Genomic DNA, 17,184 nt, shown 5'->3' on the forward strand with positions numbered 1-17,184 from the left:
TAATTGATAAATACTGAAATGGTTGCTATTTCAATAACACGAAACAGTTTGAAAATAAAATAACGATGTAGAAAACTATTCAAAGAGGAAATGGGGAAGGGTGATGGGAGACCATTGGGTCATCCCCGAAAATAAGGAAAAAGAAAATTTAAGTGTATACAACTTGGGAGAACCGCGCAACCCCTCGTTGATGACCTCTTATGTGAGACTACGAGTCCCTAGGCGGTATGATCTACCGTAATAAGACCACGCGGAGCCGACCGTGTCGGCAAAGGCAACAAGCTAGTTGGGAGCTGGAGTGCCTTGGGTTAAGAAGTCGTAACGATTAAGTGTTGAATCGAATACTACTCACTTATATTGTCTTTTGCTTTTTATTCAAGTTGCATTTATATTTTGTCCTCTCTAAATCGGTTTCTCTTGTTTATTTTGTAGAAATTTTTATAAATCATTGTTATGGAAAAATTGTAATTGTTTAACTTATTTTATTTTTCAGCTCATTAAAATATTGATCTTGAACTGTTGTTCGACTTGAAATTTTATACTTGCTTCGTTTACTATCGACCTGCTGTTGACCCACATTTTCTCCTCAGGATTAGGAGACTTAAGCGTAGGAGCGTTTGCAAAGGAGGATGTCTAGAAGCGTAGGAGAAATAAAGGAGCAAATAAATAAAGGAGACGATACTTTGCATCGATGCCTTTGGTTATTTTAATGTTTTCTTAAGTGGATTTGATTAGTTTATTTGGGACCTTGATTAGATGGGTTACTTGGGATTTTTAGTTAAATTATTTGTAGTGAAACATTTTATGCTATTGGAATAAGAGTTTATGGTTTATTTAATATTCATGTGATGGTTTCAAAAAAAAAAAGAAAAAAAAATTTGTGGTTTTATCAGGTTCTTGCTCGTAGCGACCCAGTTATGAAAATTGGGTCGCTATATATATATATATATATATATATATATATATATATATATATATATATAGCAGGGAAGCAGGATTCGTACCTGAGGGTGGGGATTCGCGATTCCCCAACTTGCAAATCGGAATCGTGATTCGATTCGATTCCCCGATTCTGGGGAATCCCGAATTGATTCCGTCAGAACCCCGATTCCCAATTTTGGGAGCCTCGTTCCCAATTTATGGAAACCCCGATTCCCACTTTATAGGAACCCTGATTCCCAGGCGATTCCCCAGCGAATCCCAACTCCCCAGCGACTCAGGGCGAATCTCCGGCGATTCCCCGGTGATTCCCTGACGAATCCCGGCGAATCTCCGTCGACTCTCTGGCAAACCCACGATTCCCGCTTCCAACCATCCCAGGAGCCTTCAATTCCCGCTTTCGAATCCCGCTTTCGATTCCCGCCCTGGCAACCTTGATATATATAGTGTGTGTGTGTGTGTGTGTGTGTGTGTGTGTGTGTGTGTTGTAAATTAGTTGAGGTGCCTTTGTGAAGAGGTGACCCAATATTCTAAGTTCTACACATCAGATGCGTAAGCAATTAAAGGATGGTAAACAACATGAGGATCCTAGAGAACTAGGGTCAGGGCAGCCAACCCCCAACCCCACATGTGGGTCAGACTGCAATGGTGGTATGGCCCACATCCAGGATGCCCAGGAAATGGTCTTCCCAGCACTACCATCCTACTAAATGTATGAGTTATTGTTGTAGCGCCAATATAAACAATTTATTAACTTGTAATTTATTACATCATCTTAAAAGAAAACATGCATATGACAATACTGCAATTGTTACTAACATCCAGATTGTGATAATCCCTGTGATTAAAAACCCATGCGTGACCATTTTAAAGAACAGGAAACTATCTGAAGAATCCTTCATATAGGAATATGAAAATCATGCACAAAGAACAGTTATCAAAATTGTTTCGCAAAGAGACTTCTACAAGAATCACTGGCACTAATGCCCTAAACTGGTATGCAATTACAAATCAAACACCATTCTCATGCAAATTAAGTAAGACTCATTAAATGTAAAATCTGAGAAGTTACTTTGGACATGAAACAAAAGAAAGAATCTGCATTGAAGGGTCAAATCACCTCCAAAGAAATATCCCGAAGCCGCCTTCCAGTTTGAGCACAACAAATACGAACAACATTTTCCTCACAACTCCCACTGATAATATAATCCCTTCCATTCATGTAATACGATCGTGTATAATTCTGAGCACTGCCTGTTGAAGCAATGTTGAATTTCATGTGGAGCCTTCCGTCCACAGCCAAGAGTTGCTTAACCTGCATCATTATCCGTTAAGCATCTGCATAAAAATTCTCATACGAGCAAGGATTGAAAATTCAGTTTCAGTTTTGGTTTCAGCCTTGGCCGCAATTGAAATTTCGGCCAATATATTAAATTCTGGAAAACAAATGACCAAAATTTCAGAATTTCGGTGAAATCCCAGACTGACACCGAAACCGGGTACTTTCAGTGTCAGTCCCGGCCGTTTAGCCGAAATTTAAAACCATGCATACGATACATGTATGACTTGATGCTGTTTACAGAAATACCTCATTGTCAACAGCTGACGAGAGCAAGTAGTAGTCATCGGGAGAAAAGCACACCATCACATTTCCTCTCAAGCTGGAAGCTGCATAACAAGGTCGGGATGGCCCCTGCCTTAAGTCCCACATCTTGACTTCTTGGTCAAATGATGAAGTAGCAAATATGGAGGGGGAGTGATGAGCAAATTTCACAACATTTATATGCTCTCTATGCAGGTCTTTGAAAACATTTAAGCACCTTCCACTTCCTATGTCGTACAAAGCTACATGTTTTGAGTATCCACTTGCAAGAAACAGCTCATCAGTCGAATTGACGTGAACAGATGTCAAGTGCTCAAATTCATCAAACATAAACATAGCTGCATCTGTACTGCAATATCTATCAGGAACTGTTGACGCCATTTGACATATATTATACAATTGCAATGAACCATTGTCGGAGCCAGCAATGAGCTGATGTTCAACATTAAAATGAGAATTTGATCAGAAATTACCATATTATGATGGCACCAAAGCACATATAAAACAGATATTTTAAAAAAAAATTATGACATAGGGTATCCCCACCCAATTTTTTTAGGGTCGGACTATTCCCTACGGATGCGCGCAATCACCTGGAAACCACGTGCATCGGGTAAGACAGGGGGATTTGAACTCGCATCAATGGGGAGCATACCCATGACTTTAAGCCAAAGAGACAGACCCATATGGGTAGATATTTTAAATTTAACTGTTAAAGTATAAAAGATTAAATAACGCCTTCTCCAATATCTTAAGCTTTTGGAGTAATTTGTTGTTTGACATGGTATCAGAGCAAAGGTCTTGGATTCAAAACAAGGGAAGCAGGAATCTCTACTCAGAATGGAGAATCTCGATTCCCCAAAAATCAAATTGGAAACGGGAATCTTCTCGATTCCCCAATTTTTGGGAATCCCGTTTCGGAAACGTGGGAAATGCAATTCCCACTCTATGGGAAACGCATATCCCACTCTATGGGAAGAGTGTTTCCTATCTACCCTCCTTGTCATCCTCTTCTCTTCCTACTATTTTTAATGTCCATTTACTTAAGTTTTACTTGTAGATAAGGGAATAGCCCCCATTTGAATCTAGGGAAAATTATTAAAAAAATGCAAAGTTTTGTCTAAATTGTGAATAAAGGGTAGTGATTTGAAATTTATAAAAAAGGTGTTGTCAGGTGAGAGAAGATGGCTTTTAGGACAAATATACCCCTCCTACCTCTTTTTTCTCTTCACCTTTTTGCACCTATCTCTATGCACTTATTACCTTCTCACCTACCACCTTCTTCCTCAAGACTTTTCTAACGTGGCAAACTCCATGGAAGGGTTTTGAAGGTTGCCATTTACAACAAGCTTTGGTATTCATGAGGGTTTATCCATGATAAACTTATCGAAGCAGTGTTACAAAATGCAAAGAAAATGAATTTTGAGCTTAAAATTGAATTTTGTTGTTTTCCCCATTTTCAAGATAAATCTATTTTCTTTGCATTTTTGGATTCTAAAACATCAAAATCAAGCTTCAATTTATGGTTGCCTGCATGACACTAAGATCACAATGTATATCCCTATTATCCTTGGAATTATTACTAAATTTGAAAATAAAAATCTTTGGAATTATCCTTATTCTACTGGCTTCCGTCGGAAGTCCGAACAAAACTTTGGACTTCCGAATGGAAGCCAGTATACGTAACCAAAATACTGGTTCTATTCGGAAGTCCGAAGGTTTGTTCGGACTTCCGACGGAAGACAGTCGGACTTTGTAGTTCGGTAATTGTCATATGTTAGTGCATCCTTTTGGTATTTTTTTCATAATTTTACTACTTTGCTTCCATTTTTTCGTAATTTTTCATTTAAAACTTTAGCACTTCAGCCACAAATCCAAATCCGTAATGATTACTATTTTTTGCAATTATATTTTTGCTAGCCACCTTTGCACCCATATTACTTCTGCCAATCTTTGCATCAAAGGATGCGCCACAAGCCGAGAAGTGGCCTCGGCGAAGGTGGCTAGCAAATTCCTATACAAAAAAACAGGAAAATGTTATCCTCACTACTGTATTTTGATGAGGGCACTCCTCACTTAATTAAAAGTACAGTATGGCCCCCCAATAGGATGATCCAAAGCGTCCATTAGATGGGCCACAGGCTAAATAGGTTGTGTCCCAAAAATCATTTCCATAGGTTGATCATAACCCTCTGATTTATAGAGGGTTAGGACCCACCCTCTAACATTCTGATCAGAGGGTTAGGATCAACCTATGAAAATGCTTTTTGGGGCACAACCTATTTAGGCTGTGGCCCATCTAATGGACGGTTTGGATCGTCCTATCGTGCGGGTCATACCGTACTTTTAATAAAGTGAGGAGTGTCCTCATAAAAATACGGTAGTTGCGATAACATTTCCCAAAAACATCTTAAAAATACGGCAAAAATCCGGGTGACCCAGCCCGTACAGGCCCGGCATGGGAACCACATTTTCTACCCCGGAACCACTAGGGAACCACATTTTCTACCCCGGAACCACTAGGGAACCACATTTTATACCCCGGAACCACTAGGGAACCACATTTTCTACCCCAAAACCACTAGGGAAACACATTTTATACCTCAGAACCACTAAGTAACCACATTTTATACCCCGGAACCACTAGAGAAACACATTTTATACCTCAAAACCACTAGGGAACCACATTTTATACCCCGGAACTACTAGAGAACCACATTTTATACCCCGGAACCACTAGGGAATCACATCTTATACCCCGGAACCACTAGGGAACCACATTTTATACCACGGAACAACTAGGGAATCACATTTTATACCCCGGAACCATTAGGGAACCACATTTTATACCTCAGAACCACTAGAGAACCACATTTTATACCTCGGAACAACTAGGGAACCACATTTTATACCCCGGAACCACTAGGGAACCACATTTTATACCTCGGAACCATCAGGGAACCACATTTTCTACCCCGGAACCACTACGGAACCACATTTTATACGCCGGAACCACTACGGAACCACATTTTATACCCCGGAACCATTACAGAACCACATTTTATACCTCGGAACCACAAGGGAACCACATTTTATACCCTCGAACCACTAGCGAACCACATTTTATGCCTCAGAACCACTATGGAACCACATTTTCTACCCTGGAACCACTAGGGAACCACATTTTATACCCCGGAACCACTAGGGAACCACATTTTATACCTTGGAACCACAAGGGACCGCATTTTCTACTCCGGAACCACTAGGGAACCACATTTTATACCTCGGAACCACTAGGGAACCATATTTTATACATCGGAACCACTAAGGAACCACATTTTATACCTCGGAACCACTAGAAAATCACATTTTATAACCCGGAACCACTAGGGAACCACATTTTCTACCCCGGACCACTAGAGAACCACATTTTCTACCCTAGAACCACTAGGGAACCTTATTTTATACCCCGGAACCACTAGGGAACCACATTTTCTACCCCGAAACCACTAGGGAACCACATTTTATACCCTGGAACCACTGCGGAACCACATTTTAGACCCCGGAACCATTACGGAACCACAGTTAATACCACAGAACCACTAGGGAACCACATTTCTACCTCGGAACCAATAAGGAACCACATTTTATACCTCGGAACCACTAGGGAACCACATTTTATACCTCGGAACCACTAGGGAATCATATTTTATACCCCGGAACCACTAGGGAACCACATTTTCTACCCCGGAACCACTAGGGAACCACATTTTCTACCTCGGAACCACTAGGGAACCATATTTTATACCCTAGAAGCACTAGGGAACCATATTTTATACCCCGGAACCACTACGGAACCACATTTTCTACCCCGAAACCACTACGGAACCACATTTTATACCCCGGAACCACTACGGAACCACATTTTACACCCCGGAACCATTACGGAACCACATTTAATACCTCAGAACCACTAGGGAACCACATTTCTACCTCGGAACCAATAAGGAACCACATTTTATACCTCGGAACCACTAGGGAACCACATTTTATACCCCGGAACCACTACCGAACCACATTTTATTCACCGGAACCACTAGGGAAGCACATTTTATACCCCGGAACTACTACCGAACCACATTTTATACGCCGGAACCACTAGGGAACCACATTTTATACCCAGAACCACTAGGGAACCACATTTTATACCCCGGAACTACTACGGAACCACATTTTATACCTCGGAACCAGTAGGGAACCACATTTTCTACTTCTGAACCACTAGGGAACCACATTTTCTACCCTGCAACCACTACGAAACCACATTTTCTACCCCGGAACTACTACGGAACCACATTTTCTACCCCGGAACCACTAGGGAACCACATTTTCTACCCCGGAACCACTAGGGAACCACATTTTATACCCCGGAACTACTAGGGAACCACATTTTATACTCCGGAACCACTAGAGAACCACATTTTATACCCCGGAACTACTAGGGAATCACATTTTATACCCCGGAACCACTAGGGAACCACATTTCACACCTCGGAACCACTAAGGAACCACATTTTATACCTTGGAACCACTAGGGAATCATATTTTATACCCCGGAACCACTAGGGAATCACATTTTATACCCCGGAACCACTAGGAACCCACATTTTATACCTCAGAACCACTAGGGAACCACATTTTATACCCCGGAACCACTAGGGAACCACATTTTATACACAACAACCACTAGTGAACCACATTTTATACCTCGGAACTAGGGAACCACATTTTATACCCCGGAACCACTGGGGAACCACATTTTATACCCCGGAACTACTACGGAACCACATTTTATACCCCGGAACCACTACGGAATCACATTTTATACCTCGGAACCACTAGGGAACCACATTTTCTACCCCAGAACCACTACAGAACCACATTTTATACCCCGGAACCACTAGGTTCTAACATGTAACCAAACATGATTGTACACATATAGAGAGATAAAGATAGGTCAAGATAAACATGGCAACCAAACAAAGAGTCTCATAAATAGGGTGAAAAAAACCAAAGCACAAAAAACATGAAAACATGAAGAGAAGATGTTAAACCTAACTGAAGCTATGTTTATCACCCAAATAAGCAATGTAGATTTTTTTCCAAACTACAATGGCAATGAAGCTATATGACATTGGCAATGGGCTTCTTTCCAAAACTACAATGGCAATGGAGCTTTATCACATTGCAAATTGAGTTTTTTTTTTAACACTACAATGGTAATGGAGCTTGGAAACGTTGGCAATGGAGTTTTTTTCCAAAACTACAATGGCAATGGCAAGCTTCAAAAACCTTCCATGAAGCCTTGAGGAAGAAGAAGGTGGTAGGTAAATGGCAACCTTCAAAACCCTCTCATGGAGTTTTTCACGTTAGAAAAGCCTTGAGGAAGAAGAAGGTGGCAGGTGAGAAGGTAATAAGTGTATAGGGATAGGTGAAAAAGGTGGAGGGAAAAAAGAGGTAGGAGGGGTATATTTGTCCTAAAAGCCATCTTCTCTTACCTGACCACCTTTTTTATAATTTTCAAATCACTACCCTTTATTCACAATTTAGACAAAACTTTGCATTTTTTTAATAATTTTTCCTTGAATCTATTAAAAATAGTTTCAACACCCAAATCTAAAAGGAAAAAGAGTCACCTTTCCAGTTCTAGTACAAAATTCAAAAAAAAAACGGGTCAGGTCAAAATCTTAACTTCCAAACGATGGGTTATTTTTCCAATTTTAAAAATTCATAAATTCTATCATGTCCAAACATTATTAAATCTCAAAACTCCGGTAAAAAAATCTCATAATTTGGTTTCTAAAATTTTTTCATCCTGTCAAGCACTGGTCAATGCACTAGTCAACATGGGCATTCCTTGATAATGATTTTCCTTTAAGTAAATGTTGGATCTTTTAATAAAAAGTGTTTTTTTAATATTTGGTTCATATAATTATTTCTTATATATTTTTAATAATTTCTTATTTTTAAAAAAAAATTAAATATTTAAATATTAAAAAAAATTCTTCAACCCTTCATGCTTCCCGCTTCCCACCTTCGTGAGAGCCTCTGCTTCCCCCTTCGCTTTCCGCTCTGGCAACCTTGTTCAAAACTCCTTGGTATTAAAAATCTGCATGCAATGGCCAATCCAAAAGGCGCAACATGTGCAACGTGTAGGCCCTAAAAAGTGGTGACACACGTGAGGGGGAGGGTTAAAGTATAAAAGATTAAATAACGCCTTCTACAATAGCTTAAGCTTTTGGAGAAATTGGTTGCTTGACATTAACAATAGAGTTCTTGGAATGTGCCCTGCCACTATTAAGAAAGGATAATTAATGTATGAACTTACATAGATAAAGTACAGATAAAATCTTGAATCTCTCTAGCACCCGACCAAGTCCTATGACTTAAAATAAGACACAAAATACATATTTCCCAGTAGAAATTGCATACCTTGGACGGATACTTTTTAAGCCAACAGAGTCCTAATACGCTGTGCAATGCTCCTACAGATTGGAGATAACCAACAAGTTTCCCACTTTCATGGTTGATAACGACCAATTCTCCGTCCAACGTTCCAAAAACCATGAGACTAGGGTCAGATGGATGATATTCGAACTGTCGTGGTCGAAACCTCTTAATGTATTCCCCTGAATTGCTTCGTGCTTTAGATACGGGATATAGGAGAGGCCATGGAGAAGAACCAACTTTGGCAGCAGATAATGACCTAGAAAAGGAATACTGACTCTTTACAGAGGAGTACGTCGACTGTTTTAGTTTCGGAGGCTTCTGCAACCCCGTACTTGTTCCAATTTCACGTTTACGCAAAATACTAACAACACTCTCTTTGCATTGTATGTTGTGAGGTAGATACTCATAATGCTGCGAAAATATAATCTTTGCCTTTTCTCTGTCCGCATTTTGGACAAGCAAGTTATCTAATACTTTCAAATGGGGCAACAAAGCTATCATATATTCTCTATAATGTTTCTCAAAGCAAATGGGAGAAGGATGATAAGAAATGTAGGTTTTTCTACAACCATCTGACGACGCCACGGTGGGCCTGACATTGAGGTCATTTGTCGAGCACCCTTCTTCATCACCAGTTGATACTGTGCTATTCAAATCATCAAATAGAGTACTCTCATGTGTATCGTGTGGAATTCGTGGACTGTCAATTTTGGAAATACTAACTTCCTCAGGAAACTGAAAGGGCATTAGGATTGGCGAATTTGTACTGAATGAAATTGTGGGCCCAAATGTGTTTACCAAATTTTCTGGATCATCCTGTCCAGTCAACTCAGGAATAGTATTAGATAATATTTCAACCCAATTACCAGCTACTTGGTGATGACTTGAAAAATCTAGTTCACTTTCATCTGATGATTCGTCAGTTGTACTTTGAAGCACCTCAAGATTATCCAATAGCATTGCAGTAGAAAACAGCTCATTGAACGTCTCTTCTGTGCCCGAGTACTGAATATTTTGAAATATAAAATCATCTCTCAAGGAAGATGGTGGCCCACCAGGTGGATACAACAGACCGAAACCAGTTTCCCTGTATGCAAATGAATTTGATTTTTCACAAGATGATGTGGGACACGGTCCTGTGTTGTTGCAACACAGACAATTCTGAAAACGGAGTTCCTGTAAAGAAGGGAGTTTTGATAATGCGGCACTTGTTGTCCAGAGATTTGAGATTCTTGTTTCACACAGAGAGAGTCGCATCAGATTAGGCATGCAACTAAAACAACCTTCCTGGAAACCAGTAAGTGAACTACTGAAATCCAAATTAAGAGTCTGTAGCTGCAAAAAATTTCCAGTCATGTTAAGCTTTCGGATGTGGGAGGACCGCAAGTTTAAGACCTGGCACATGAAGCCTCTCTGTGAAAGATCCCTACAATGGAAACATAAGTTAATGAGAAAGGAGTGATCAAATAGATTAAAAAAAAGCCGCCATAATTCTCACAGATTTCTCCAATTTTATTTTATTTTTTGTTTACCAACAAACCCTACCAAGTAAAGCAAGATGTAAAATTAGAAAGATATGTATGATACAAAGTCAAAATGTGTAGAATTAACTCTGGAAAAAGCTTTAACAAAAAATACTCGAATTACATAAGTATGAATGAAAAGATTTTTTTTTTTTTTTTTTTTTTTGAATAATAGCTTGGAATAAAAGATTTAGTAATTGAGGGAAGAAGAAAAATCCAGATATATCAAGAGGAAGTCATAGCATTTTGACATACAAAAAATCAGAAGATACCATAGACAGGATAGTGAAGGAAAACTAATCGAAAAATAAGTTGGTTAAGCTGTTGAAACAGTAAAAAGTAAGAAAGATGCTAAGTGGTTGGTTATTAATGGTATCTGACAAAATAAGATAGCAAAAGAAGATATAATTGAGGACTGTCTCAGATTTCATAAGATCTTTGCTATTCTACAGTTGCATAAGGTTCTGCAGAGATCGACCGGATACATAGTCAAGTGATATTTGACTAACAAGTAGTAGGGATTGGGGATAGTTGCTTCTATGATGATACCCTCATCTAATTTTATGTAGACCTTCTGCTCTAGTTTTGGCCTTATGGCCGCAAAATTTCTTTTTGATTGAATTGAAAGTTGGAGAATGGCCACCATTCAAAAAAAAAGTTGGAGAATGGCTCACAGTCTCACGCTATTAACTGTGTGGGCTGAGATTCATTTCGACATATAAGAATCTATTATGGAATTAAATAAACCCCTTTAAATGATGTAACGGACTTGAATAAAATAATATAAAAAATAAAATTCAAACATGCAACGATTATATGGAATGAATAACAGAAGCAGATCCCTTTTTAATAAAAGGAATTTTTTACTGTAAATCCCCAATCTGCAAAGTATTTCTTAATTCATAAATGAAAATTATGAAATGGCCAAAAAGTAACCTTTCAAAAAAAAAAATCTAAGTCGCTAAATACTGCATTCAAAAGAGTTTTCTGTCATGACCCATTTTAGATTTCATTAAGTGGGAGCTAGTGTTGGATAAATGTCTTTGAAATTAATCAAAAAACGAATAGAGAGACAAAAAGGTGATTTCATCCACTGAGGACTGAACCCTGTGTCTCTTTCATTTAAATCTTTCATAAATGACTGATATTTTTCATTTGATGTTTGAGATGTTGAGGATTGATATGATCTTGTGTCTTTTTCAATTTTTAAGATTATTATCCAATATGCATGGGTTTGGATGAGAAATAGATGATTAGTATGTGTCCAGTTACTCCAGTATGTTAGCAAACAATTCATATTGCGATATTGAATGGCTAATCATAGTAGTTTCTATTTGAAATAATGAATTTGGATGAAAAATGAAAATTTGGCTATTTTTATATTCTTTAATTTGTTTATAATTTATTATATATATATATATATATATATATATATATGAATGAATCTTACGATTTACGATCCGATACGATTCGACCCCTATTACGATTTACGATTCAATTCCGATTTTCAAAACATTGACTACAACTGCCATTTCAAAAAAATTCGGGGGAAGGGAATTATTTTCAGCTTAGGGTAAAAAAGGACAGCATACATATAATGACTGGAAATCATTGCTACATACCGAAAAAAGCTTTTCCCACATGATAAATCCTGAAGGTCAACAACACGAAGCTTCTGACTGACAGCACGGATTAGAGATGCAACATGTTCTCCATTAAAAAGGACACGAGATGACTCGTGAAGCATGTCAACCGCATCAATTTCAGATGAATCAATTGCAGAGAATACATCAAGGAGAGGGTGAAAATCGACATCCCTCAACTGGTCAAGAAAGATCTCCAGACTACATAGTTCATGGCGTGATTTTCGAAGCTTAGCCTGAGTAACAAGGAAATAAATAATTACCACTGAAAAGAGGTAGTCAATTGAAAAAATGATCCATGTCATAAATAACAACCTTGTAGAAACCTGACAAAATGGAAGGATTGGGTAAAACATCTTTCCTCGTGCACGAATCAAGATACCTAAAACCACAACCAAAACAAAATCTGCTGTTAAAAAAGAGACTGAAAATATCAACATTGATGCCGGATCCAGAAAAACAGAATAGAATTTCAGTGTCATATGCAACAAAGTATAGCAAGAAGCAAGTAGAAAAAAAGGTGTGATGTCTGAAATTACCATGCTACATTCTAAGCTAAATCTAAATGCGGAACTTTAGCATTGGAGAATGCATGGCATCGCAAGAAACTAAAATTCACTGTTCACTTTTTCTTTTCAATAGGGCCCACCAAAACCTACTTCCCCTAAACCTAGTTAAACTTCACCCAAAGTTTAAGAAAACAAAATCATGATAAATCATAATGACTCGGCTTGCAAATTTTCATGAAAAATAGAGCTCTGTATGGCCCACTATTGAGATGTGGTATTTTTGTCAACTTTGGGCCTACTTTTGGATGCCAGTTCATGAACTTTGATTGCATTAGTTCGTGAACTTCTCTTGAATCATCTATTTTGACTTGCAGACCTGTTCATGAACTTTGCTAGCATTAGTTCCTCGTTTGGAGAAATCTCACCTTCGAATTTATCTTCGACTTAAAAGTAGTCCAACACTCGCAAGTTCTCTTTTGAAACCCATATGTGTTAGTGTAAGCTAATTTCTCCATGCATCACCTCTCAATTTATGATAATCAACCATCTTCAAAAAAGTTTAATGATGTTGCCAATATCTCAAGGTTGCATCAATCAAGCATAACTAGGAAGATTCATTTTTTTTTTGGTTTTTGAATGGCAACTAGGAAGATATCAATCTTGAATTTTCCTTCAAACTTTACTCTGTCATCCAAAAATAAAATATCAATTTTCACATTCACTTCTTTCCAACCAGATGAAATATCAAACATTCCTCATGAAAATAAACTCAAATCTTTCGAATCTAATTTACCAAAGATTTTTTTTTTCAGATTAGATCGAACTCATCTACTCCAGAATAGAGCATATCAGGAACTACATGATTTCATGGGATCTAGGTCCTGAAAATTTGTCATAACCGGGAATATGACTTTGTAAGCCCAAGGATTTCCATGGGTTAATCATTCACCTTACCTTCTTGTTTTGATGCTAGCAAACTAAATTGATTAGCTTTTATGGACTAATGTGTTGCCTTGAGGTGTTGTGATATACACAAGAATTTCATGCCATAATCGCCATTACACAACTCAACTCAACACATAGCTTGTGGATCAAGAAAGCAAGGAACAAAGAGCTTGCACCTACATTGGAGTCATCACCATTTAGTGATGATCAAGTCAAGAAGCTCAACATGAAGATCCCACAAGTTCCCCAGCAAGTGTCAAGAAGGAGCTTAGAATTGAACATATCATGGCGACACCTCATGTACCTCAACATGCATTGAAGATTGGAGGACAAGTCACAAGAGCCAAGACAAAGTTCAAGATGTTCATTCAAGCTAAAGAAGTCCAAGGAAGTGCAAAGAGCAAAGACATTCCAAGAAGATTTAAGGTTCTTATTTTTAGAATGTATTTGGAATCCTCTTAATTTTATGTTTAAATGCACCTTCAAAAGGTTTTCAAAATTATTTTCATACCTAAGTTTTTATATCTTTGAAAACCATACACACACCCAAATATGTGTTTGAAAACCTAGGACTTAAGCCCAAGACCAAAGCCTCTGGAATTTAAAGTTAAAAATGGAATTTTACTCAGGGCCGGTTGACCGGGCTATGCCGGGCGACCGCATGATGCTACCTGGAAGTCCAGGGGATCTCAAAATTTATCAGGCCAGTCGACCGGGGTAATCCGGGCGACCGTGGATATGTTTTCTGAAAATCCAGAAATCAATCCAGGTTGGGCTTGGCGGACGATTGCCATAGGTCCGATCGACCGCGATAGTGTTTTTGAGCCGAAATTTCAAACAAGTAGCCCTCGCCGAGCGACCGCCCTAGGGCCGGTTGACCACGCCGGTACGAAATTTGAAATTCAAACTGAGAGCCCGATTTGAGGGCGACCGCTGTGCCTCGGTCAACCGCCGCGAGATGAAAATAGATATGTTAGGGCTTGCACAGGTTGACTTTTTCAACCCTGTATTTTACAGTTTTACCCCCAAACGATCATATTTCCTTGTGGGCTATATATACACTATCCAAACATTTCTAAACAACCTTTTGGCAAGATTAAATCCCATCTTCTCGAACCTAAACTTTATATGAAAGGTTAAAACCTCTTTGAACTTGTATTTGTACATTCTATCAAGAGGTACTCCATAGGCTTTACATTTTATCTTCCTTGGAGTGTTTGTGAGCTTTCAAAGTTGTAATCAGCCTATCTAAGAGGCAAAGAGAGTTCTTATTTTTATTTCTTCATTTGTTTGTGAGGGTCTCCGATTCGGCCCGTTAAGAAAGGTGAATCATTGTAAGAGGGAGGTGCCCTCGCAAGGCTTTGCGCGAAAAGGATGTGATCCCTTTGAAGGAGAAGTTGGTGTATGGCTTTGAGATTCGCCCGTTGAAGAATCTTATTGGTTTAGTGGAGATCCCAAGAAGGAAAACTTGGAAGAGTGGAGTAGGTCAAGTTGTGACCGAACCACTATAAAACTTGTGCCTAGAGTATATAAGCATAAAGTCATATCTAATCCCTATCCTACATTATATTTATTGATTGATAAAGGGTTAGACTTGTTAAGGCTTAATGGGTAAATTGATTTTAATAATCCACTTAATTAAGCCCCAAATTTTTAATTAGCCAATTCACAACCCCCCCCCCCCCCCCTCTTGGATTGTCACCTTGTATTTCAGACTTGTTTAAGGATGGAACACCCAATGTAGGTGGCAAGACTCGCACTACGGGAGCAACTGAGAGATGATGTCAACACCGCTTGTTTGGCTACTAAATCTAAACTGATGGTGGCTTGCTAGGGAAGCTGGGTTTGTTTTAATTGAGTAGGTTTTTCTGGAATGACATTGTTGCACTAAATATCACTCGAGGAGACTGTCAAGTAAAGAGTCTAAACTCTAAACACTCAAGGAGAAAGAGATTGTTATCTATTAACTTTATTAGCTAAAGAAAGCTTTGAGGATCTCATCTAATGCAGGTTCCCAGAATAGATGTGGTTTTGAAGCCAATGAGAGTATATATGCATTGTCTAAAATACATGTTGCAGAACAGTAATAAGTTAATTGCATATTTCTAGACTCTTTGAACATATTATCAGACTTTGACAATTTTAAGTAGTTAACTATATAACTGCCACATGAAGGTTGTTGCTTTATAAAATATTAGACAACAGCACCACACTCGATGCAATTGTTTTCTTGGAAGGAAGAATCAACTGATCCCCAAAAGCAAAGCCACTTTCCAGTAGATTTGACAACAACAAGAGGAGCTATATAACATAAAATCATGAGACTCAGTGTTACTAATGACACCCCTTGTCTTGCCCTCCTGATTCTTTAGTACTAGCATTAAAATTAGTTTCCTAACTAACTTGCCTTTTGACAAGTGTTCTTTCTTTGTATGTAAAAAACAGCAGATTTGAGCATATCAGCAATTGTGGATTAGGCACCAATAATGGATATCAAATCAAACTGACCTATAGAGAACCACTCAAAAAAATGTGACCTATAAAATACGATAAACCGAAGTCAACACCCAATACTAACCAAATAGCATATTGAGCAAAATGGATCATTCAACCTTGACACTAAATCAAGTGGGGTGCGGATGGGGGGGCAATATCTTCTAGAATTATATGATTACACAAGGATTTCCAGCAAGTATAAAAAAGCACAATGCTCCTCAAATTTCTTCGATGTGACACACTAATTCTATCAAACAAAATCCTTCCAAGATGTAGTTAGAATGTGTAGGCTATTAGGGGTGTACTTGCTTCGGGTCCAACCCAAAGAACCGAACCGAACCGACCTATTTGGTTTGGTTCGGTTCTGAAAATATGTGGTCCGGTTATGGTTCCAAAATTTTGGAACCGTTGGTTTTCGGTTCGGTTCTGGGTGTGGGGTCCTGGGACCCAGAACTTTGCTAGCCTTCTTCGCAGAAGCACTTTCACTGAAAGGGAGTGTTAAAACTAATAGTATTTTTTTATTTCCATTAAAAATAAGAGAAGAGGGGGGCTGAATTTGAAAGAAAGGGGAGACGGTGGGCTGAAAAAATTAAATAAAAAAGTTGGGTAAACCCAGCGAAGCCATAAGAGATTGGCAGGCAATCCGTCCACGTCCACGAATATCGATACCTTTAGAAATAGGTCTTCCTTTCCTATATAAGTCTAGTAGCCTTCCCCAATGAAGTACGGATGCGGGTACGAGGTGCGGGTACGTGATTTTAAAAAAAAAAATAGGATATGGGTACGTTGAGGGTACGCTGAATATAATATATTTTTATATTTTATTATATATTATAAAAAAATTTAATATTTTGTTAAAGAATTCAAACAATTTAACTGGAGAACAATCAAATAACAATTACATCACCAAAATCTAATATTACTTCACCAAAATCTAATATTACTTCTAAGTTGTTAGGTTTTTAATTACGGGATATATATATATATATATATATATATATATATATATATTATTA

At 38.3% G+C, this 17,184-nt stretch overlaps 1 protein-coding gene across 2 annotated transcripts in view; it reads right to left on the reverse strand.

Annotated features, from left to right (window-relative positions):
• The window catches only part of LOC143876006 (transducin family protein / WD-40 repeat family protein), a 42,045-nt gene that overhangs the window by 23,426 nt on the left and 1,435 nt on the right, over positions 1–17,184 (reverse strand). Inside the window, exons 2-6 of one of the 2 annotated variants that reach the window (XM_077377606.1) lie at positions 12,534–12,600; positions 12,198–12,454; positions 9,035–10,478; positions 2,528–2,974; positions 2,060–2,254 (exon numbers count right to left, since the gene is read on the reverse strand). In XM_077377606.1, coding sequence (XP_077233721.1) covers positions 2,060–2,254; positions 2,528–2,974; positions 9,035–10,478; positions 12,198–12,454; positions 12,534–12,600 — 2,410 coding nt within the window. The remainder of the gene's footprint in view (positions 1–2,059; positions 2,255–2,527; positions 2,975–9,034; positions 10,479–12,197; positions 12,455–12,533; positions 12,601–17,184) is intronic. The other variant, XM_077377607.1, reaches the window with a different exon arrangement.

This window comes from Tasmannia lanceolata, unplaced genomic scaffold (assembly GCF_043159265.1).
Source record: "Tasmannia lanceolata isolate RefF3 unplaced genomic scaffold, GAP_Taslan_0.1 ptg000004l, whole genome shotgun sequence".
Taxonomy (NCBI): Eukaryota; Viridiplantae; Streptophyta; class Magnoliopsida; order Canellales; family Winteraceae; genus Tasmannia; species Tasmannia lanceolata.